Source organism: Ictidomys tridecemlineatus (assembly GCF_052094955.1).
Source record: "Ictidomys tridecemlineatus isolate mIctTri1 chromosome 12 unlocalized genomic scaffold, mIctTri1.hap1 SUPER_12_unloc_5, whole genome shotgun sequence".
In the NCBI taxonomy this organism is placed as follows: Eukaryota; Metazoa; Chordata; class Mammalia; order Rodentia; family Sciuridae; genus Ictidomys; species Ictidomys tridecemlineatus.
Genome location: NW_027520963.1, coordinates 617,487 through 641,796, shown reverse-complemented (window position 1 = coordinate 641,796; position 24,310 = coordinate 617,487). Strand labels below are relative to the sequence as shown.

The window sequence follows — 24,310 nt, the reverse complement described above, 5'->3', positions numbered from 1 at the left end:
GCAGGCCGCCTGGAGAGGGGAGGGCCAATGGAGGAGCCCAGTGTGACCTGGGGGCAGGAGGCAGGTTAAAAGACAGACCCGCCCAGGTATTTCAGGTCTCACTGGCTCTGTGTCCTTTTGTTTTCCTGTCGCACCTGTGGATTTTGTTTTAAGTCCTCGCTTTAAAAACCCTCTCCTGTTCCTTCTGTGTACCTGACCCATCATTTTAAACCATGTTCCAAGGTCACTTTTTGGTGTATGTGTGGTTCTGGGGATTGAACTCAGGTCCTTGAGCCTGTTAGGCAAGTGACCTACCTGAGCTACACCCTCAGAGACCCCTGTAAACTTTTTCCCCTCTGCCACGGGGTCAAGTTGCCAAGGCTGACCTCGAAGGTTCCTCTTCCTCAGCCTCCCTGGTGGCTGGCATGACAGGCATGCACCTGGGACTGTCACTCTAGCCTGTGATGGGAACTCATGTGCATCTGTCCAGGGCTAGGCATGGTTCTGCAGAGCTGTGCTCCAGGCTCCCTGCAGGGCTGTGGAGGCTTCTGCTGCCCAGCAGCCCTGGTGCCATGGCCAGGGCTCCTCCCACCCTGGGGCAGGCAGCTGCCCGTTGCTGTAGGCTGACCTTATTTTCTTATGGCACCCTTACATACCCTGGAGTATGTTGGATTGTTTGTCCATTACGAGTCTAACAGGTCCTCTAGAACCTTCAAATAATTAGTAAAATTCCTAAAGAGTAAGTGAGCATGCAGAGAAATTGGGCTAATGGGAAGAATGATGTTGGATGATATTTTCATGACTTGAATATATTATCCAACATGAAGTTACATTTTATTACTTACAAAATAATAAAATAATGAAGCAATACCATGGGCTGAGCCAAAATAAATCCTCAGGATCTTAGGCATTCTGTAATAAATTTGCATCATTTGAAGTATAGAGTTGATCATCTCTGGGTAATGAAATGGAAGTAAAGGTATCAAAGCCAATGATCATCTGTTTCCAATTTTCTGTGATTTGCTTCAAGTGATAAAGTGGTGATATTTATTAATAATGGATCAAATAGGTTCATAATTGTTTTAGATAACAATTAGATGCCTTTACACTTTAGGCTATATGGGCACATTTGAGAACGGTTCCAGCCATTCTCTCATCCTTTGGGTCATTCCCCTCAGATGTCCTGTGAGACATTTTCTATGTGAGGCTTTAAGAGGAAGAAGAGAATATTCTGTAAAGAAAGCCTTGTGATCTGTGCATTATAAAATTAAATGGGTTCATTCAGAAATCAGAATTTCTATTGAAAGCTATTTGCATGAGCCAAATAAAACCTATTTCTAGGCGTCCTGGTGAAGACAAGGTTTTATCTTTATATGTCTCATTGTTTCTGCCTTGCGACCAGCTCGAGCTTCATTAAAGAAGGTTCAGTTCATAAGAAATTGCTAGTGAGTTTTAAATTAAAGACACAAGACTCTCATTACCTTTCACACAGCTCTGAGACGGCTTCTTCTAGCTCCCACTTCTAGCCACCTAATGTGGTGGCGAGGTTTACACAAGAGACTAGGGAGAGAGGGAGAGCATGCAGGGAGTAAGCTTTTATTGGGGAATAAAACATTCAAGGGAAAATCCCATCCAGTGAACGTTAAGGGGGGGCAGCATCCCAAGGTCAAGGGCAACGATTGGGTCTTCAGGTCAGTGGCCAGGCACGCCTCTGCATGGACAAGCCCTCGGACCTGGGAAAGGGTGGGGAATGGCTCTGACACAACTATGTTTGAGCGCCTCTCACCCAGCCAGGGAAGTAAGTCAAATCACGTGCGAGGATGGCCTCCCACAATTGTCTGGTTTTTTTTTTTTCTTGTTGTTGTTAAAATGAAATTCATAAGTTGGCAGACCATTTTTTCAGATGTGTAACTAGATGCCATTTAAATTACCCACCTTTAAATGGTAGACATTTTGTACATGAACACTGCCTGTCTGCACCTTTTTTAACAACCAGTCTGGGCTCAGGAGCCCAAATACCATTGTTAGCTGGAACATGTTCTTCAATTTGGCCTACTTGCCAGTATCCCCTGAGGTCATCTGTTCAATGAGCTTCCTTACTCCTGCTCCCTCACTGGCTTTCATAGAAACCACATACTGTCTATGAATCAGGGACACCAATCCCACAACATTGTGTTCTTTGAGCATCCAAAGTCCCACTTTTCACTTCACCATGCCTGACATAAGCAGTAATATTTATCAGCAAATGTGAGGTTTTCAAAGATCCAATTCTATGTGCTCCTTTCTCAAAGAGCATTAGGCAGGGCTATAGCATACATAAATATTAAGTAAAGGCCATAGTTTTAAAATGTCATCCATTGAATAGTTGACACATGTCTGAGATACTTTTTATTTTGGAGGAGGTATTTTTTAATAGGGAATTCCAACAGCTACGTAATAGTGAAATGAGAAATCTTGCATCCATTTTATTCTTTGTTTCTTATGATTTTTATCAGTAAGGATAAGATACTTTCTTGTTCCAATGCAGATGTTGCCCACTTCTGTAAATGGATGTGGGGTGTCACCTGCTACTTGCATGTCTGCATGTTGTGCTTGACACTAATATCGTACTTGGTAGGTGGCAGAAAGTCAATACTGAAGTTAAGGTCTTGTGTTGTAGCAGCAGAGCTGAAGATCCTTGGTGTGCCACCTTCTGCAACCCATGCTGCTCTGTTCGAGTCCTTTAATGACTTCCTGGTGATGAGCATCATGGTCTCCTGGTCTTTGAGAATGGCCAAGCATTGCTCTGTGAATGTGGAAGATGGGCGTGTGGAAGGCTCCAGGGAGGATGGATCATTGAACATGTACTCTAATCCATATGCCTCTTTAATGACCTGTTTTTCTTCTTCGGTTTTAAGGGAGACAGTGCCCTCAGACACTTCTGTGCAGCTGGGAATGCAGGCTTCTGCTTCACCTTGAAGGAAGCATTAATGATTCATTTCCAGAAGACATCAGGAGAGAGAAGTGAGCCTCTGGTATCATGCAGGTTCCTTGCATTGCCCATGGGCTAGAAGGGAGAAGAGTTGCTTCATGAGATTTGATCCCCTTTTTCCTGAAGAGTTTCACACAGAGGTGAGTCCCCAGCATGTTTAGACACCATTTCAGACCCCTTTGTTGACGGAAATGAATCGCACCCCCTGATGATGTGGAAGAGCTAAAGATGTGTTTGCTATGAATTTTCTATTTTATTTCTCAGGGCCTGAGTCAAGCCAGCCATTGTGCTGTCAGCGCATGAGCTGCTGGTCAAATGTGAGGAAGTGGTCTTGCTTTATGAAAATACCACCCTGATTCAGTGAGCCAGAGGCAGCCTGCAGTCCCTGTTTTCCTATAAAGGCAGATTGCTGTGGATGGCCTCTGGCCTCGTCATGCAGCCCTGCTCAGAGTAGGGGATTGAGGGTCCAGGCAGATCCCTAGTTCCTTTTGACCTTTATTGCCATTGGGCCACCCCAGGGTCCTTGGACTCTACCTGGTCTTCTGGCCTGGGTCAGGGGATGTGAGGTTTGGAATCCCCCTCTGTGGCAGGATCCCAGGTCCCCCAGCCACTTGAGGGCAGCACATCCTTCCCTAATTGTGTTAGAGGGGGAGGATTCTCCCACCCATCCTCATCCATGCTCATCCCACATTTTGTCGCTTGACACCTGAGGACCTTTATTCATTGACTTATTGGTTAGTGATGATGGTTACTAAGACTAAATGACTCTTTCAAGTCACATCACGTGCATGGTAGGGCTAGAGCATGGATCTTCCCAATTGATTTCATGGGACTCTCTCATGGAAACTGTGACTGCTTCCTAAACACACACTCTACATTTGCAGTGTCAAAATTCTTGGCACTGCCTCCTTGGCAAGTGTATCTTCTCTTCTATGTGGGAATTTCACAAATATTTTCCTTTTGTTTGTGGAGGTCATGCAGAAGGGATTTCATTTGAAATAGCCCAAACAAGAAATACCAGTTGTCTTTTTCACACACGGATGTGTGTAGTGAACACCTCTCTCTGTGTGCTTGCATGAGTTGCTCCTTTGAATTTGTTGAAGAATGGTTGGCTGGGGAACAAGGTAACGAGAGATGGATATCAATGGTTGTCAAGTATTCTGAAGTGAAGAATGTATTGAGGATGTCAAGGCTTTTCTAGCCAGTTCCTATGGCTCAGTCAGGGATCAGTCAGAGGATTCTGTCTGGTAGACTCTTTGGAACAGATGTCAAAGTGGCCTGGTCTTACCCTGTCCAGGACTAAATGCTGAGCTTGAGTGGGAGCTTCTTGTCATTTCAAGCATTTCCATGAGTCTGTCCTCTGTTCTCTTGTATCCATGTGGTTTCTAAGAGGAAAGCGGAACAAAAATTGAAAGTATGGTGATTGATTATTTATACCAATGTTATTTCAATCAACTTTGTATAATACGAAATTAACTTTCTCCTAGTAAGATTTCATATGTGAGGAAATAATGAAAATATTGGGGTTAGGGGATGAGAATATGCAAATCAAACATTTTTGAGCACCAAGACCCGTTTTTTGTTTTTGTTTTTGTGTTTTTAACTTAAATAATAAAGTGCCAGAGGACCATACCTGCCATTCAGCCTCAACAACCTCCAGGTCCAGCTTCCAGGCGGCCCATTTCACCAGGGTGTGTGGGACCACACTGTCCTGGGATGAGAGAGCAGTACCCATGGATGTTGTCATCTCACAGAGTAGATATTGCCAGAGACAGTAGGGAGCTAGTGGCACATGAGGAAGGGAAGAGCTCTCAGGATGGGAAGAGGGGGCCGCTTCGAGACTCACTGGGTATGGCACGAGGCTGCTGGGTGTGGTGTTGGCCTGGGCCCACTGAGTGGGGCAGATCCGTGGTCTGTGTCCCTGTACCCTCCTCTGTAGCCTGTGTTGGCAGCAGATCAGGGAATTGGGATCAGAAGTGCTCCCAGTAACACAGGCACCAGCCCCCAGAGTGTGTGCCTCGCCGTTTCCCCACCTGGCCTGACTTGGTGCTTGTCTTGCCTCAGGGCTGAGACCCTACAGTCTCTGATGAGGGTGTCTGTGGTCCAGATCCAACCTGCATGGCCAACAACTCAGACCTTCAGCTGGGTCCTAGGCTGCTGCAACCAAACTCTGTCAACTGGTTGGCCGACAACAGAGGATGTGTCTTCCGTTGAGCTCCAGAGGCTCATCACAGTAGGTGTTGGGCTGTCCCAGTTCCATAACTCCTCCCAAGTTTCAAGGGGACTGTCCCCCCAACTCTCCCAGCCCTTCCCACTCTCCTACTGCTGCCCACGATCTGTGGTTCCCATATGGGCATCCCCTCCTGACTCCATCCTCACTTAGGCTGTATCCCCAAGTCTCCCTGGTCTCTGGGTCCAGACTCTCCTCTTCCTACAAGAATCTCAGAAATTGGATTTGGTCCCAGTTGATGCCGTGTTCCATCATGTGAGCTCTTAGCTTCATCACTGTGCAAAGACTCTTTTTCCACACAAGTTCGCACGACTTTTGGCTGGCTAAGAATTTTCAGGGGACACTTTTCTAATGAGTACACTTTCCTTCCTTCAGATCTCCCCCCAGTGAGCATTCCTCGCACCCTTGTCCTAGTTCCTTTATGGCAGGTTCCCTCCTTATGGCTGAGAGGACCTAGTGACCCCTGGATTCACACATTCTCCTTAATCACCAACACACTGCAGAATTCTCTATGGGACTGCGGTGTTTTGCATTGGAACCCACCCCCTGACCTCTAAAAGTGGTCTAGACAATTGGGTTGGCTCCCTCCCTCCTGAACCTCTTTGATGTCCTTTAAAGTAAGTTATTCTTTTGGATTCCTTCCACAGTAGGCAAGTCCTTGGATCCCCTGCTAGAAAGTCTTCCAGCCTGAAGGTCAGATGTGTCCAGATGTTGAATTGAAGGATATCAGCTCCTAGAAGCCCTCATCCTGGCTGCAGTGTTTCCTCCCCTCAATGCAAAGCAAGAAAGTGCAGTTGGCCCTGCACCCATTCTTCTGCATCCATGATCCCCACCAGCTGGAAATCCAAACTATTAGGAAAGGAGTTGTGTCTCTCTGGACAGATACTTCTCTCCTCATTGTTTCCTGGATCTTACAGTGTTACAGAGAATCACACTGCCCTTTCATTGTATTAGGTGTCAGAAGTCATCTGGAGATAATGGAAGTGCTACAGGAAGAAGATATGCAGGGTTTAAATGCAAATACTCGGGCACTTTTGTAAGAGACTTGAGCCTGTGTGGACTGGTGTTTTGGGCTGACTTTGAACAAATCTCCCTTGGATTTCTTGTAACATTTCTGGTTTCTGGCCTTGGGAGTGTTCAGGACTTGTGTGTGAGTCAGCCTCATGGGGATGTGATGGGGGGCAGTCGGAGCTGTTGTGCAGAACCTCAGTGATGGCTTGTAAGGCCACCTGCAACACTGCAAGCAGCAGACGAGAAGGGAGCCCGCTCCCCATGTGTTCAGCTTAACTCTTGTCTTATCCAAAATCATGACTTGTGAAATGTTGCAGAAATGGACTCATGCCAAAAGTTGGGATGTTCTGGGGAGCATGGGCTGTCATTCTATTCTGTCTCTGCATTATAAAGTGTTAGTGGGTGGGAACTTGAAGACGTGCTTAGGCCATGGATTCTCCTTCCCTGGGAAAGGGCTTCTCAAATCAGCCCTTGTCCCTCTTTCACCTGCTTGCCCAGGAGGACACAACAAGAACGTTCTTACAAGTTGGCCCCCGGTCTTGGTCTTCCAGCCTCCCAAGTTTGAGAAATAAAATCTGTGCTATGAATTACCCAGTGCCAATACAACACAAACTATGCTAAGATAAGTCAATCAGCAGTCTCCCAAGTGTTTACATTTTGGTAATTGACACCAAACATCCGTTTTGTAATTAAACCATTTTGGAGTACACAGTTGAGTGGCATTAAGCATGTTCATGTTGGTGTATAGGCGTCACCACCATGCATCTCCAGAACTCACGTGGACATACTCTTGCCATCAATGCTGAATTCTAGTGCCCTTGAGGCCTAGGAAAAGAACATGGTATTTACTTTTTATGAACCTGATAATTGAGAATCTGAGATAAGTGAAATCCTACAAAATTTGCCTTTCTCTGGACACGATCATTTTCAAGAAATGCAGATCACCCTCACTCGTGGGCATACCAGGTCCACTGCTAACTCTGCGGGTGTTTCAATTGCACTCTCAGTGACAGTGGTGACTGTGTGCACATGACCTGTGTGTCCAGCTCAGATCTCAGGATCTAGGGTCTTTGGTTCCACGCAGCCTATAGGTTGCCTGCTCCTCCAGATCTCTGCAGGCCAGTGGCACGAAGGCCCTGGGCCTGGTGGTTTCTTTAGTGAGTGCAATACGTGTCCACAGTGTCGTGGGTCATGATGGACTATAAATAGAGGCAATGCCTGGATACTCCTGGGATCTCAGTAGGCTCAGCCTGTGTGCTGAGAATTGTTGTGACCTCCTAATTAATGGGCCCCCAGAATCCCAGAGAAAAGGTCAAATCCAGAGCCAGTTGAACTTCAGTGTCTCTGAGAGAACTTTTGGGGTGGGGGGCCTGGATACATTGATGTGATGACTCTGATGCAGAGTCACGTGCTTCGAATCCAGGTAGAGGTGCTCAGGAGCAGCCTGGGCTGGCACGTGGGTTCCCCACCTCCACACCTGTGGAACATCTTGGGGCTCTGAGAAGCACAGCAGCCTGACCACGTGAGGGCATCTGCTGTCTCTGCATATAGTGAGCTGGGTTTTCGTCACATCTCTCAACAATTCCACATAACACCAGCTCTGAACCCAGAGTCCTGGGCACTTAGTTGAGGCTCCATCAGCTCCCACCTCTCTACCTGACAGAGCCCTCCTGGCTCCCTCTGCACTCATTACATTGAAGATGAAAACCTGGAGGGTGGGACTTCCCGTCATCCAGAAGTTCCCAAACACATTCCACTGTGGCATTTGTTCCTGGAACCCAAATGGTTGGGGGTCCACAAGCACCCTGGCATCCATGTGTGGGAACCATGGTAGTATAATCAAGAAACAGGAAGGAGAGGGGTTGGACTGATCAGTACAGATGGCAGGGCCTAGTACAGAGTGGAATGGAGAGTTCTCACCCGGGGTGATTGTTGTGATGTGCACAAATGCTCTGCTGGTGCTGGGGTGCCCGCATGGTTTCTGGGGTCTTGAAAGGCTACAGATGCCCACAGAGTGTTCTCAGATGCACAGTGGGAGGCCCGTTGCAATATATACATGTGGAAGAAGTAGGAGACCCCCTTAGTGTGGAGGTGCCATCTAGAAGGCAGCCTCACTTCTCTGAAAAACTTGATTGGAAAAAAAGGGTCCGTACCTGTGCCCAAAGGGCCATATATGCTCCTGGAAGTTGGTGGTGGAAATAGTTCTCCATCCATTAATCACTCCCTCACTCACTAATGTCCTTGTGTCCTTGAGAAAGGCTCTCCCTTTCCTGGTTTTCCTGAATAGAAATCCTCTTGCCTCTTGGGTGAATAGGGTTATGGGTTGTGCAGAGGGTGGTGGTTTACTGAGCATCTTAGAGACTGTCCTTTATGGAGTCTAATGATCCCAACTGGGGAATGAGGCCAGGGTCCTAACTGTGGTTAGTGTGAGGACACCATGGGTTCAGAGAGGGAAAGAAGGACAAGGGAAACTCAGATGTCCCTTCATGGCCCCTGGAGTTAGAGGACTTACCCCTTTGCACCTGGGATCAGGAGACCTCATTTTTTCGAGGACACGCACTCTCGGACGTTAATCTTGAGTGTGGGTTCCTTTCTGGGGTCCAGGGCTGTTGTTAGCCACCAGGAATGACAGTGCTCTCCATGCTGATTGGAGCCATTTTTGCCAGGAAAGAGAGCCCATGGTCACGCCTTGTGCAAAGCATCCCACGCCAGGGGCTCCCATCCCTACATTCCTGTCCTGAAAGGAAGCCACTCAGAGGCAAGGTGGGTCCAACCACCTCCCATGTGTTCACTCATCACTGTGTTCCAGCATCACCCCAGTTCACAGTCCTGATGGGATTGGATGTGTCTCAGAATGTCACCCTCATGAGCTCTACCCTGCTACAGCTGCAGTTCTGCAGTGGGAGAAACTCAAAACCTCAAAACACATGCACATGAAAGAAAAGAGCAAGAGCCAGAGCCCAAACAGGCCAGGTGTGGCAAAGACAGCTGGAGTGCCTAGGTTGGGACTCAGAATTATGTCAGTGGGGTGGCATTGCTGCTGGCACCAGCATGATAACAGAGAGCCAGCCCTGCTCATTTTGGGGAGCAGTGTGTTGGCGAAGGCAGCAGAAATTGAGAGGCAGGATTGAGTTTGGCCCTAGGAGGAGGTTGGGTAAAAGGCCAGTGTGAGTTGGAGGGCTTGGGCAGATAGAGAGGTCAGGGTACACCCCAAAGCCTGGAGACTGCACTTGATGTCCAGGGTTGTGAAACACCACCTCCCCTCTTACTCAAAACTGAGAGCAAGGGGCATTGATGAGTTCAGTTTTTGTGCGGCTGCATCCAAGGTGGCTTGGCTAGGCACCTCTGTTTCCTTGACTCAGGAGGCTGGGAGTCCAGGCTCCACTGAGGCTCGGTTGGGAGGATCGGACTCTGAGTTTATGCCTGTGTTCCTGGTAGGATCCATGTTGGCTGAGCCTCAGTGTTTTTGTAATGAGAGGATGGGTGACCGTCATGTCTTTATCACAGGACACACTTGCTAAATGGATTTGTTTGCTCTGAGGAGGAAAGAGAGAGAGGGGAGTGGTGCTGGAGACAGGGATGCAGACAGGGGTCATGGACTTGGCATAACTCAGTCTTGGAGGTGATATCCCATCACCTGTACCCACTTCAATTCCCATGAATCCAGAGGCTGAGCCCCCTTGAGGTGAGGGGTGAACCGGTTCTGGGCAGCAGGATGCTGTGGTAACTCGGAGTCTCTGTGAGACCCCAACACTAGACACACTTGGCCCTTTTGAAATCTTAGGAGAAGCCTTGGGAAGTTGTATGGCAGAGGGGAGCAGCCTCTGCATCTCAGTCCCCTCCAACTTGCCATGGTGTAGAGAGGGAACTGCAGCCACGATGGGACGGACATTGGCCACATTCCTGTGTGGGACACAGGCCTGATTGAGTTGGGGTGCATTCTTTGTCTCTGCCCTTCTTGTGATTGTCCCATCTCTACATTTGTGCTTTAGCCACCTGTGAGTCCCATCTCTGGTTTCAGAGAGAATAGAGGGTGTTATGGGCTAATAGACACAATAAACCCTAGAGATTAGATGCTACCCTACTTTCCAGAAAAGACTGGGCACAGCATGAGTTGCACATTAATGGGACCAGGGTCCAAAAGCTGCTGAGAGGGAAGGACTAGTTGTGAATGCATTTTTGAAGGCTCCAAGCTGGAACTCTAGTGGCACCAAGCAGGGCAGATGCTGGTGGGGATGTTTGGGTAGTTGTTGGTGAACACCTGCGCACCTGAGATGGGTAGGCATGGAGGAGAAATCAGCAGCCCATAGGGCTTTTGAAAGTGGTCTTATGTGAAAAGAGGCTCAGGTATGGACACAGGAAATGACATCATTGCCTTGACAATGGATCAAACAGAACATGGAACCCTGGTATCCAGGCACCCACTTCACTGACCAAGCCATCCGAGCTCATTTGGTTGGAGAAACTGGAGTGAGAAGGATGTTCTCCTGTGGTTGCAAACAATGCCGAGCCTCAGGCTCCCAGGAATCTCAGGGGGGCCAACTAGCCCTTTTGTGGATGCACTGGGTGAGGCTTCATCTTAGACGCCAGAGCCTCTGGAGATTGTCGCAGAGGAGCTCAAGAGTAACAGTGAGTAGCACAGGGCAGGTGAGCCCAGCAGGCCCTCTAGTCTAATCCCTGATGAATGGCCCAGGACTCCTATTCTGACTCTGTGTGTGTGTGTGTGTGTGTGTGTGTGTGTGTTTGTACTGATGGGAACTGTCCCATTGTGCTTTGACTCTAGTGTATTGGCACAAGTCATTTTTCTGTTTGTCACCATTTCCATTTTGAACCCACCATTCTTGGTCCCAACCCAGGGTGAAAATGATGAGAACACGGAGGAGCCCTTCAGGGTACAGAGCCTTGAACCTTACAGGCAGGACCAGCTTAGGAATGAGCTCCTGCCTGTCATTTGTGGGAGAAACCTACATTTCAGCAGCAACATGGGGTTAATCTCCTGGGATTTCATCCCCACCCAGCAGGTGCTGGATCTCTTGTTCCCAAGGTAAGCACCAGACCACCAAGCCCAAGTGTGTAGCCCCCTCATGCCTGGGTCTTGGGGCTGCCATGTACCTCTCAGGGACCCAAAGGTTTGTGATACCTAGCGAGATAGAGGACCACACTCATAGTGGAATGTCAGCCCCGAATGGGACGAGTCCTGGAGGTGCCTGCCACAGCCTTGCAAGGGGAGTGAACTTCCCCTCTCAGGCAGAGAAACCATTCTGACTCCAGCTGATCCACAGAGGTCCGTGGAGCAGTCCCCACACACTGGGCACCACAGCTCAATGGTGTGCACTGAGCTCATTCCCAGGTGGACTCAGCAAGGCCAGGTGGTCTTTCTGGTGTGATGTTGGCTTTGTGAAGAACGTAGATCTGTGCCAGAGGCGTCTCAAAACTCGGGCCTTGGAAAAGCACTTTTGGGTTAATAAAGACATGTTAGTTTCCATAGTGGGACAGAGCATCCTAGCTGGGACATAGCTGGACAGGGGCTTTGGACATGGCAGCTCCCACACCCAGAGATATGTGGGAATCAGCAGTTTGGGCTCATTCACTGATGAACATGGAGAAAGCACCCACTGTGTGAAGACACATTTCCAGTCACGTTTCATAATTCAGTGAAAAATGGGGTGCAAATGACTGCCATTGTGTCCCTTTTCATGGGGGTCAGCCTCAAACCGCAGGTGCCATGAGTACATATCCTACATGTGACTGCATCCCTGACTCCATGGGGCATAACTGCACGTTGTCCTCTTCAGTGACTATGGTGGACCCTTGAACCAACTTCAACATGGAATGGGCTTGGGGTCAAGAGGGTGGGCTCCTGTTTCTAGAGTAGGGACCTGCAAGGTGATTTGACTTGGGAAGGCTGAGGAAAGACTGCTCTCCCCAATTCAGTTTTCTGCCTGCAGTGTAAGGTGTGGGGCTTCAACAGTAGGAGGGGTAAGGCAGGGAGTTGTAGGTAGTCATGGTCCTCTGGGGAAGACCCTGGGATAATGGATCCCCTACTCTACACCTCCCTGTTCTCCCTCAGGGCCACAGAGATGTGGTCTGCACTCATGGGAAAAGAGAGGTCCACCGCTACTCAGGGGGACTCAGTGAGAGCTCACAGAGAATGAGGTAGCATTGCAGCCCTCGCCAGGGGAGGAGGTGTCTCTTGAGCCCTGAGAAGAGTGGGCAGGAGGACAGACACTCCTGGAAGGTGCACTCCAGGTTGGAGAGCAGGTAGCCAAGAGGAAGAAGAGTGTCGGGCCTGCCCAGAGGAGGGGAGAGCTGGTCATACCATGAATCTAACGCTCCTTCATTGAAGGTTCTTTGCCTAGCGACCTGTCCTGTCCCTGCCTGTACAGCCACTGTGTCTTTCCTGAGGTGGACTGGTGTGTTCAGAACCAGGGACGGTTCAGGAGGGTAGGGTCAGAGGTTTGCTCTGGAGGCCATGGCGAAGGCAAGGCCAGGGTTTTGCTGACTCCACACCTGCCTCCCCACAGTGCCTCATCTTCTTTCCTGGGGACCTGGGTGAACTTCCACACCGAGGCTTCCCATCAGCCTCCAGGCTCTCTGAGTCTGCAGCAGCTGCTGCCATACGTGTGGCTCCTCCTGAGTGGCTTTAACCTGGAGCACCAAGCACACCACCTCCTGGCCCCAATTGAAGATGGCATATCAAGCCAGGCAGAGCCTGAGAGCCAGGTGGACTGTGGTGAGTACCTAAGGGTATATGAGGAAAGGTCTGACTGTTGTTCCACTGCAGGGAGTCTGTATGCCTGGTGTTGGGTTGGAAATTAGGATAAGCCTTTGTCCATTCAGGAAGTGACCCTAGTTTGCAAAGAGGTCCTGTGTGGGCTAAGGGCCTGAGTTCTTCCTGGCAGAAGGGGTATTGTCTGTCTGTGCGAAGGTCAGGGCAAGGCAGTCATGTTGGCATCTTTTCTCCTCTAGCTACAAGCTCAGTTCCTGTCACGGCTCCTCAGCCAACCCCAGAGCCAGAGCCTTCTCCCAGGGAAGGGGCAGAGCCGGAGTCCAGGACATCAGGGGTCTCCACTCAGTACTCCCCACGGCCCAAATATACCAATCCGATGAGAGGCAGGTGCGTCATTCGCATCTACCTGGAAAATGAAAGGACAACACAGTATAGGAGCATCCTGGTGAGTCTTCGAGCAGGGGAGTCTCCTGGGAGCCCACAGTGGGGAAGACCGAGTCCACAGCAAACTCTTTGGACTAGGCCTGTGTTCTTGAACTGGAGCTTCTGGAAGGTCAGGAAGGAGAGCAGAAAGTGAGGAAGAGAGAGGCGGGAGAGCAGCAGCATGCCAGGTCTGGGTGCGAGTGGGCCTGCGTGTTTGGGGGTGTGCAGGTCAGAAGTGCAGGAGTGAGTGCTGGGTTCAGAGGAGGTCAGAGAAATATCGAGGGTACAGGCCATCCTCTACTGACCTTGGTATTGAGGAGGAGTATATTGAACCGTGGTATTGAGGAGGAGTATATTGAAGCAGAGGAGTTGGCAGTCATTTTCTTGTGTGTGGGAGGGGATATGTTGTTGGTTGAAGGGAAGGGAGCCATTGTAGAATGATTAGGGTGGGTAGGTGTGGGTCACAGACAACTGGGGGCCTTGGAGGGGCCCATTAGTGTCCTAGTTTGCATGTATGTGAATAGAGATTTAGCGGCTCTCTCTGCAGGATCTTCCTGGGTGTGGAGTATCCATCATGAGACTCTGGTGACCACCTCCAGGGGAGCCATGTTGAACCACTGCACCTGCTGGGTCCAAACCTCCTGACACCCCAGCAAGCACTGACACTCTCGAGCCCAGCAGCTTCCATGCCTATCATTAAAGAGTCCTAGTGTGTGTTGTGCCCTGGCTGTCAAGACCAAAGCACCTAGGGTTTGTGCCTGGTCCACACAAAAATGCAGCTGCATCCCAGACCAGAGCAGGGATATGGAAGTCCACTGGACCATTCCTCCCATCTGTGGGGACTAGAGTGTGCCTTTTGGTCCTTATTCCCTTGTCCCTGTAGGGCATAGCAGGTTGAAGCAAACTCTTGTACCAAGATTGGACTAGAGGCTCATAGGAAGACCCCACATGATCACATGAAGGCCTCAGGTAGCAGGGTATCAAGATGCTGCCCTTGTGTTGAGAGCTCTCTTGTCTCTGATTGTCCTCGAGCACTGTCCTCTGGGTAGCTACTCCCAAATTCCCTCTCTGATGAGCTTTCTCCAACCCTGCTCAGGTGACCTCCCAGGACAGGACTCCAGTCGTAATCCGCAAGGCCTTAGATGTACACTTGCTCCAGCAGAAGGATCCAAAAAACTATGAGCTTCTGCATATTGTCTGGAACCATCAGAGTAAGTGGAACCATCAGAGGGTAGGGAGCAGTGAGTCACAGTGGGCTCACGATAACTGGGAGACAAAACACAGTGTGCGTTGGCCCAATGCCCAGGAAGAGTATGGTGGGACTTGTGCACAAAACAAAGTGTAATGATGGGGCATAAATCTGCAGGTTCTTCATGTTCCCCAGGGGCTGTGGACCTGCCTATCGTGTTCTTTCCTTGGCCTGAGGAGGCATTGCAAAGCTATTATCCACAAAGGGCCAAGAAGAGAGGCTTCTTTGTCTTGTGTCAAAGAAGACAGACAACCACAGGGTGCCTACTTTGGCAGCCTTTCCTGACCTAGATGAGTACATGAGAAAAGCAGTTCAATGAAGAATCATTTCTGGCTTCCAATCTTTTTATTCATTGCAAACTGAGTCCACTTAGGACCAGAGGCCATTTCTAGAGAGAAGTATGTAGTAGAATAGAACCCTTCACAGCTTGTAGACTATTCTTGGAGAGAGAGAGGGAGGGAGGGAGGGAGGGAGGGAGGGAGAGAGAGAGAGAGAGAGAGAGAGAGAGAGAGAGAGAGAGAGAGAGAAAGAAGAAGAAGAAGGAGAAGGAGGAGGAGGAGGAGGAGGAGGAGGAGGAGGAGAAGGAGGAGTAGAAAAATGAAAATAAGTTGAAGGAGAAGACCATGAATAAGAAGTTCAAGATGACTATAAGAAGAAGCATGAGGAGAAGATGAAGAAGAACAAGAACAAGAAGGAGAAACACAAGGTGAACAAGAAGTATAACAATACATTGATTAAAAATGTGAATGAGAATTATACTCATGAGCAGGAAATGCAGTAGTGGGGAATTCAAGAGAAATATATTGCTCTGGATGGCACAGCCCTGCTGTGGACATCCTCCACCCATGCTCAACACACCTCCAAACCATACCCCTCCAATTAGTGTAGCCCTGTATGAGTGTATGAATCCACTGGCAAGGTGGAGGCACCCACCATCAAATGCTTTTCCCCAAACCCACCTGTGATCATTGCTGCAGTGGGGAGAAAACCTTCAACACATGAGTCTTTGGTGACCAATCCAGATACAAAGTCTAGCTGTTTCTCTTTGTTGGGTCCAACGTGAACTAAGAGAGTCTGGGGTACAAGGGGCTATTTCCTTGAAAGGTGTTCCTGTACTGGACCTCCTGTGCATAGAGGGTCCTCAGGGAGGAATCAGTGGGGAGTCTTTGGTGGAACAGTAGCTGGATTCGGGGGCTCTCAGGTCTGTGTGTGAGACCTGAGCTGGCAGAGGCTCTCAGTTGTGGGGGATGTTGGGTAGTGTATTTTTTGAGTGTCACCTACCACGCCTCTGCCCCTGCCTCTCCAGAGCTGAGGGTCCCTGCTGATGCAAAAGTATATTACGGCCTGATTGGAGGAGTGCATTATGACTTTCTTCTTCGGGAAACAGATGCCAGCAAGTCGTTGAAGGTCAAGCCAAAAGAGGTAAACAGTCACCTTCTTCACTCTTTACTCCTGGTGCCACTCCACATCCTCCAAGGGGACAAGAACCTCAGGTTCTGGATGGATGTTGTAGAATGCCCACAGAGCCAACTGCCAGGCTGGGTGGGGTGCAGGTGCTGGGCTTTGCTGATGTTGTCATCCCCCACAGTTCTTGGAGCCTTCTGTGGCAGTGGCATCCAGGACCCCAGCAGCTGTGAGCAGCAGCTCTGCAGTGGCTGCAGGATCATTGCCCCAGGCCACCCAAAGCAATGAGTGCTGCATGAGAAAAGTCACAAGTAGCAGCTCCTCACTGCTTCACTCCAGCGAGCAGGTGGAAGACAACCGCTTTATTTATATCCTCCTAGAGGGACAGAGCGAGAGAGAGGCAAAGCGCATCCTGGTAAGCCCGACAGTAGGGCTGCCTCCTGGGTGTCCACACAGTGGAAGGCAGGAGACACAGCCAACCCCGGGGCTGTGGTGGGAAATAAAGAAGAGAGAGGTCCATCTTAAGGGCTTGACCTGAGGAGGGAGAGCATCAGCATGCCCAGCTCCAGTGGTGAGTGGGTGTTGTAGTGTGGGTTTTGCAGGCCAGAAGTGCAGACGGAAGTTCTGTGGACAGATGAAGTCAGAGATATGTCCAGGGTGCAGGCTGCAGTGCCTAGAACTTGGTATTCTCAATGAGTGAGGTTGGAGCAGAGGAGGTGGCAGTGACTTGTCACATGTGTAGGAGGGGATGTGTTCCTTGTAGCAGGGAAGAGAACCTCCTTAGCATGACTAGGTGTGGGAATTTGGGGTCGGGATCACCTGGGGGGTCATGCCAAAGCTTCGGAATGTTAGCCTTTGCATGTATGTAAATGCGGAGCTAAAGGGGTTCTTGGCAGAATTTCTATGGATGTGCAGTAGACACGCTAATGCTGCAGGTGTCCAGCTGCAGAGAAGACACGTTCAGTGACTGCCAGTGCTGAGTCAAGTACATCATTACAACCAGACCCCCACCGAGCTTCCAGAGGCCAGGGCCTCTCAAGGCTATCATGAAGCACTCAAGTACACACTCTTGTATCTGAGTCTATTTTGTGTAGTGGCAGTCAGGACCAAAATTTTCAGTGCGTCTGCCTCTTCCACGCACAAAGGCAGCCTGCACCCCAGAGCACACTTGGTGCACAGATCCCTGGCCCATTGCTCTCGTCTCAGTGAGATGAGAGTATGTCTGTGCATAGGCAGTTTGGTCCTTTGACCTGAGTGGAATGTGGCTCCCCAGGGGGAGGGGAGATGGCAGGTACAGGCAGATATTTGTACCAAGATTGTTCTAGTAGCACGTTGCAAGAACCCAGGGGTTATATGGAGGCTACACTCAGGTAGCAGGATAACAAGATTGTGCCCTTGTATATGTAGCTGAGATTTCTCCTGAATGTTTGACCACAGTCTTCTGGGTAGCTCCTCTAAAAGCCATTCTCTGATGACATTTATTCCACCCTGATCCAGGTGACCAGTGTGGATACAGTGAAGAGCCTCATCCGCAGGGCCTTGGACCAAAATTTGTTGCAGCATGAGGATGTGGACAACTTTGAGATGCTGAGAATGATTCCTCTGCATGAGAGTAAGTAGGACAATCAGACAGTGGGGAGACATGATCCACAGTGGGCTCAGGATAACTCACAGCCAAGAGAAAGTGGGCCTTGGCCACAAAATACCAAAGTGTGGTGGGCCTGGTGCAGGAGACCAAGTGCAGTGATGGGCGTGTCCAATGTGGAGGTGCTCAATGAGGCCCAAGGGGGCTGTTGAACCTCCCTAAATGTGTTCTCCCCTGGACCTGGTCTGGCAATGTGAAGCTAATATCCATGAGGGCAAGGCAGAGAGAGGCTCAATCCATCATCAGTTTGGTTTATGGCTCACTGATAAGGATGCCTTCAAATGAAGAGGAGGAGAACATGGGTCCTGATTGGATCAGCATTGCTATGGACAGAAGCAGCACAGGTCCCAATCCATGGCCAGGATATGAGAAGTCCTGCCTACTCACAGGAATGTCAGGATTGCAGCAACTGGGAACAGGACTCAGTGAAGAGGAAGTCAAGGCTAGGGGACAGCCTGTTTGGGTTCTTTTGGGAACAATTCCAAGTCCTCTGTGCCTGGGTGCCCATCTCCTGAAGATATCAGAATGGCCAGGTTATTATTCCTTCCAGCAACAAAGAAGGGCATCTGAAGAACAGAGGCCACAATGCTGAGCTGTCCACAATGCCAGTGCTCTTTCCTTTCTTGTGAGCCAGACACTCCTAGCCTCCACCATCCCAGCCTGTCCACAGTAGAACCCACCATCTGTAGGGCACGTAAGTGAGTTTTCCAATTTTCCCACACCACCTCATTTGGGTTGGCTCTGTCTCACACATGAGGAAGACTGAGGTGCAAGGAGCTGGGCAAGGGGCAGTGTCTGCGAATCTCAGGGACTTGGGAGGCAGTGCAGGAGGATGGGGATTTCCAAACAACCTCAGAAACTTAGGGAGACCCTGTACCCAAGTAAAAAGGCCTGGGAATGGTCTCAGTGCTTAATTGCCTCTGGTTTTATCCCTAGTACAAAAATAAGCCAGTCAATAAGGAATTACCAAACTGAGAATCTACGAAGATGATTTCAGAAACAGACTTTCAACCCAAGCATCAGTTGAGAGCAGGCTCCAGACCAGGGGAGGTTTGTGTGTAACAGACGTCAAAAGGGAGGACTACGGGGGGCCTGGAACCCACTAGGTGTGATGGCATCTATGCCTTATGGCAGGAGGGTGGCAGTGATGCTGGCCCTCTCCTAGATTTTGGAAACCTTGTTTTCATTGGGGAAACTTTATGGAGGTGGAATCTATTTTAGCAATCCTGGTCCAGATGAGGTGCAGACTTCCATAGGTAGAAGCCTATCCAGAATACGGTGTCTGTTAGGAAGTCTTTCCTGACTGTGACAATGACAAAGAAAGGAAGTCACTTGTCTTTGGTCTTGGTTTCACTCCTGGCCATTGATTGAGAACTGATTTCATCTTGGACTACTGAACAGAGGCTGCATCTGGGCAGAAGAGTGTGATAGATTTGAACTCCTCAGGACGCCCCACCATTGCCAGAGATATAAGGAGAAGGAGGAGGAGAAAGAAGACACAACTGAGTGGGGAGAGGATCACACGATGAAGAGCAGGAGGAAGAAGAAGAAAAAGAAGGAAGTGAACAGAAGGAAGGGTGGAGGGAGATACACAAGAAGAAGAACAAGAAGGAACCATGTAAGAACAAGAAAAAGACCCAGAAAGAACTACAAGAAGATGCAGGACAGAAAGAAGAGCCAGAAGTAGAACAAAAACCAGAATAAAAGTACCAAGCAGACAGCTCATGATGAGAAACAAGGGGAAGGAGAGCGAACCTAGAAAACAATAGAGTTCTCCAGGGCACCACCCTGCTGAAGTCCTCCCATGTCCATGCCCAACACACCTCTGATGGATACCACCTCCCCTCCACGTAGTCATCCATGAGTGGATTCATCCAGGGCAAGGGGATGAATTCGCCCACCATCCAACGCTTCCCTGAATGCCCATGTGTGAGCATGGCTGCCCTGGGGAGAAAGGCCTAAGCACAGGAGCCTTTGCCAATCCTGATGCAGAGCCTAGCAGTGTCCCTTTGGCAGATCCAACCTGCACTGAGAAGTTCTGGGCCCAAGGTGCTGTTTCCATTGCCTGGTGCTCTTTTGGTTTAGAATCCTGTACATCATCTTCTCCAGGGAAGAATCACTGAGGGAGTCTTTGGTGGCACTGTAGCTGGATAGGAGGGCTCTCAATTCTGGTGCAGGCTCGCCCTGGCGGAGACTCTCAGGGGTTGTGTGTGTTTTGTGGTAAAATCCTTGAGTGCCATCTAACAATTCTCTCCACTTTGCTCTGCAGAAATCAAGGCCCCTGACCACTCACCCATGTATCAGTCTAGGACCCCGCGGATAAAATATTTCATCGTGAGGAAACGCCGCGAGGTCAAGAGAAAGGAGGTAAACACCTACCTTATTCAAGCTGTACTTGTGTTGCCATTCCACTCCCACCTGGGGAAATAAGAAGCCTCAGCACCTGGACATATGTGCTAGAAGCCCATAGAGCCAACTGACAGGCTGGGGTGGCTTTCTGTTTCTGGGTTTGCTGATGTTCCATCCCCCACAGTTCTCAGAATCAACCTGCAAGTCCTCCAGGCCGCATTCCCACAAGCAGGTGGGAGACACCTGCTTAATTCGTGTCCACTTAGAAATACAAAGTCCAAAGTCGGCCAAGAAGGTCCTGGTAAGCCTGGGAGCAGGGGTGTCCCCTGGTGCTTACACCTGGGTGGGGAGCAGACACTGGTCCAATACCATGGACTACTCATGCCCTCTTGAATTTGGAGCTTCTGGATGATCAGGAGGATAGATGGGAATCAAGAAGGGAGAGGTCAGTGTGAAGGGCTGGAGCTGAGATGAGGGAGAGCAGAAGCTTGTCCACCACCATGTCTGAGGGAGTCTGTGTGTCAGGTGGCAGCATGCAGTCCAGAAGGGCAGAGGCAGGTATAGGTGACAGATGAGAACAGGCCAGGACCTAGATTGCAGGTTCCACTCTATGGGATGCTGACGTCTATGGAGGAGGACAGCAGTGTGAGGTTCTGCATGTTCCTTGAACAAGGAGCTGAGAGGGTCTCTCTGCAGAGTCAGTATGGATGTGGAACAAGCACACTAAATGTCCAGGTAACCCAATGACCACCCTTGCTGGATGAGGTGCCCTCCTACACCCCAGCCAGCACTGAGCCTCTGGAGGCCAGGAGCTCTCATGGCTATGTTTCAGCACTCCTGTGTGTGGTCATGTTCCTGGGTCTGATTTGGGCCCTGGCAATCCAGACCAAAGCCTGTAGGTTTTGTGCCTAGGCCATTCCCAATGCCGCCTACATCCTCAGGCTGACCTGGGATCTTGGAGGCTATTGTCCAATTCCTCTCAACTTGTGGGATGAGATTGCATCTGTATGCAGGTAGTGGGGTCCTTTCACTTGGAGAGAAGTGCAGCTGCACAAAGAGCAATGGCAGGTCCAGGAAGTTATGTACAAGGATTGGGCTAGTAGCCTATGGGAAGAGCCCACGCGATGAGCAGGAGGTCAGCCTCAGGTAGTAGGGTCATGGATGTTGCCCTTGTATTTAGAGTGGAGGTGCTTCCAGAATGCCCCTGCCCACTGTCCTTGAGTAGTCACTTCAAGGCCCATTTCCTGAAGGCCTGTCTTCCATGCTGCTCCAGGTGACCTGCCACGATCGGGCTCCTGTCGTCATCCGCAGGGCCCTCGACCTACACTTGCGTACTCAGGAGAAGCCGGAGGATTATGAGCTGGGCCAAATCATCTCTCACCGTCAGAGTAAGTGGGACAATCAGATGGCAGAGAGCAAGGGTCAGGATGTGGACTCAGGTCAACTCTTAGCACCAAAGTGTAGTCTCTGACCCCCAAGAACACTCCAATAGGTGTGTTGGGTTCGTGCACAAAGCCAACTGCACTTCTGCTGGTGGAAGGTCTCGAGGTCCAATGGTATACCCCAGTGGATATTGTGGCTCCCCACCAGGTGCCTCCCCTGTACATGAACAGGCATCCAAAGCTGACATCTTTGAGGAGTGAGGAGGAAAGCCTCTTTCCAGGAGCAGTATGCTTTCATGGTCTGGGATAGGAGTGGTTTCAGAGGAACATGGAATGCATGGGCTAAAGAGGGAACTGGCATTTTGTGGACTGAAGCAGTAGGATTGAAAGCCTTCTGTGTGACCAGAAAACCTCTGCCTTGGCAGAGCATTGCCAGGATTCTAGCAAGCAGTAACAGGATGAAATTGGGAAGAAAACACAGCCTGGGAGACAGCTTGAATCATCTGTCTTTGCATAAATTCCATGGTCTTCTGTACCTGAGTTCACTTGCCAAGGAGTGATCACAATAGCCAGGTTATGATCCCTAACTAGAGTCAGATGAGGGCTTCCTGAGCACGTAGCCACAAAGCTCATCTGATAATAATGCCAGCACTTTTTCGTTGGTTGGTTGGTTGGTTTTTGTGAGCCAAACACCACAGCAGCCATTATCCCAGCCTATGTATGCTGAAGACCACCATCCCTATGAGTTCTAGAATCACTTGTCTCCTATCTTAACCTACTGTTAGGTTAGTAGAATCAATGGAAGTGGAAGTCTGTCTGGGGCCTTGGTAGCCTTAGAAATTCATAGCAGAGATCTTCACATCCAACCCAGAAGGGATGGAGAACAGGCTCTAGGTTAGAGGAGGGTGACAGGAAACACGTGTTCAGAGGAAGGAGAAGTGGGCTGTTGTATTCTCCCACTTGGGGTCATGGCACCACTGGACCATACACCATGTTGGAGGGAAGCATTCCCTTTGCTGGCCTTTGGAACCATTGTTCTCAATAGGGCAGCATTTGGAATGTGGCCTCCATTCTCAGAAGCCTGGTTCACATGGAGGTGGGCTCCACCAATGCAGAAGCATGGCTCTAATGTGGTATTTGTGCTGGTCAGCCTGTCCTCACTGTGGCCATACTTGAGGAATCCTAGGCCTTTTCTCTGGCTTTCACAACTTTCTCTTTGGTTGTGTACTGAGGCTGTCTATAAAGCTCTAGTGTGTGGCAGTGGAGAGCTTCTCAGCCCTTGCCAAACAGGCATAGACTGGGAGAGAGAGAACAAGGCTGGGAGAGAGGGAGAGAGAGAAAGATGGAGAAGGAGGACCTCTACTTGGAGAATGAGGATTCAGTGGAGCCTACAGGAACAAGGTATTATTGCCCAGGGCGCACCCCTGTTTAGGTCTTCCTCCAACCACGCTCAACCTTTCTTCCAGTCCCTCCCACCTCCCAGTAGTGTATTCATCTTGAATGAGAATTTTATGTTGACACCAGAGCACTCACCATCCAATGCTTCCCTCCAAACCCACTCATGAAGATGGCTCATGTGTGGACTGAATCTTCGGCACAGGAGCCTTTTGTGGGAGATTTCAGATGCAAACCCTAGTGGTGTACTTTGGCAGATGTAAGAGGACCTGGGATGTTCTGGAGTCCAAAGCTTTTGGTAGGAACCGACATTAGGTCTGTGGAAGTGCTCTGCCTAGTTCTTCCTCAGGGAGGACTGTGGAGGCTGTCTTGTTGGTATTGGTGCTGAATTGGAGAGCTCTCAGGTGTGTGGCTCTGGCCTTTTCTGGCACAGGCTCTCAGATGTTGGGGTGTCCCAGAGAGCACCTTCTGAGCCACCTTATTTTGTATACCCCTCTCTTTCCAGAGCTGAGGATTCCAGCGCAGGCCAACGTATTTTACGCAAAGAACCCTCACAGAAAACCCATCTTCGTGCTGAGGAAAAGGAGCCTCCCCCAAAATAATGATGAGTGGATCCAGCCTCAACCTCCCTCTCGTCCTACAAAGAAGGCTCCAGCCCTCCTGAGGATGCTTGCAAAACTATTCTGCTGCTGCGTGCCTGGGCAGGGCTGAGGCAGCCCAGGAATATTTACATTGATAATTATTTTCTTCAAAGTTTGTATCTATAGTTTGCCATTGTCCTTGACCTTGTTTAGTAACACAGTTGTTACTCTATCCTGTATTTGTTGTTTCCATTAATATATTATTATTTTAAAATATATATGTTTTTGTTTCCTGATCTACTGTGATGATTTGAGTATACTAAATGTAGCAGTGATTCCTAAAGGACACATCCAAACCAACAGGAAGGAATGTTTCCTTGTATTAGCAAGAAGTTTGGTTTTTAGGAGTTTGGCAGATGGCATTATCTGAGTCAGTTTTCCAATGGGGGCAATGAAGTATCGGCTATCTTGGTACAAATACAAACAAAGACACACTAGAGCGCACACACACACACACACACACACACACACACACACACACACACACTAGAGCACACACACTGACTGAGCGATAGATACACAGATGGAGTTGGTCTCTTCTGAAATACTTTGGAGATGTGGTTCTGATTTCTCCCATTTTGGAGTATTTTCCATTGATAAGGTGTCTTGCAAATGAATCCCATGTCTGAAGAAGACATGCATGTGTACTTCACATGCCACTTTCTACATAACCAGAAGGTCATGTCATGTAATATTTTTCATGCAGCTGTGTTTTCACTGTGTACCATCCCATGAGGTCAGCTGTGGAATTTTCCACTGGTAGCATCACAAAGGAGATCCACTCTTTGGATTTGGGGATATTTCTGATTTTCTTGATTCAGATTGGAAATATATATATATACATACATATATATATATATATGGTTTTTGATGAAAATTCTGCATTTGATGATAATGAATG

General features: G+C 49.4%; 2 protein-coding genes across 6 annotated transcripts in view; both read left to right on the top strand.

Annotated features, from left to right (window-relative positions):
* Positions 1–6,781, top strand: part of LOC144372339 (mitoregulin-like) — an 82,782-nt gene extending 76,001 nt beyond the window's left edge. For all 3 annotated transcript variants that reach the window (XM_078035729.1, XM_078035723.1, XM_078035718.1), the window contains 3 exons: positions 2,877–3,090; positions 5,015–5,183; positions 5,828–6,781. Coding sequence is in view for 2 of the 3 variants with exons in the window: in XM_078035723.1 (XP_077891849.1) it covers positions 2,877–3,029 (153 nt within the window). In the remaining variant the exon portion in view is untranslated. The remainder of the gene's footprint in view (positions 1–2,876; positions 3,091–5,014; positions 5,184–5,827) is intronic.
* Positions 6,782–9,604: 2,823 nt separating this feature from the next.
* Positions 9,605–23,645, top strand: LOC144372337 (uncharacterized). 3 transcript variants are annotated; one of them, XM_078035714.1, is made up of 11 exons: positions 9,605–11,235; positions 12,716–12,924; positions 13,161–13,366; positions 14,441–14,555; positions 15,900–16,015; positions 16,182–16,412; positions 17,495–17,609; positions 19,912–20,009; positions 20,176–20,292; positions 21,265–21,379; positions 23,274–23,645. In XM_078035714.1, the coding sequence occupies exons 1-11, from the start codon at positions 10,943–10,945 to the stop codon at positions 23,477–23,479; spliced, it is 1,821 nt and encodes a 606-aa protein (XP_077891840.1). In that variant the 5' UTR covers positions 9,605–10,942; the 3' UTR covers positions 23,480–23,645. The 3 variants fall into 3 exon arrangements, with proteins under 3 accessions (XP_077891840.1, XP_077891841.1, XP_077891842.1); XM_078035715.1 differs by lacking the exon at positions 16,182–16,412 and having other exon boundaries at positions 9,607–11,235; XM_078035716.1 differs by lacking the exons at positions 9,605–11,235; positions 13,161–13,366 and having other exon boundaries at positions 11,914–12,924.
* The last annotated feature ends 665 nt before the right edge of the window (positions 23,646–24,310 follow it).

What these genes read in the sequence shown, in the direction of transcription:
- LOC144372337 (XM_078035714.1), top strand. Translation starts at nt 10,943, where the DNA reads ATGGGAACTGTCCCATTGTGCTTTGACTCTAGTGTATTGGCACAAGTC. An exon ending in TGAGAGCCAGGTGGACTGTG is followed by an intron (nt 12,925 to 13,160) that starts GTGAGTACCTAA and finishes TTTCTCCTCTAG; the next exon opens with CTACAAGCTCAGTTCCTGTC. An exon ending in AGTCGGCCAAGAAGGTCCTG is followed by an intron (nt 20,293 to 21,264) that starts GTAAGCCTGGGA and finishes ATGCTGCTCCAG; the next exon opens with GTGACCTGCCACGATCGGGC.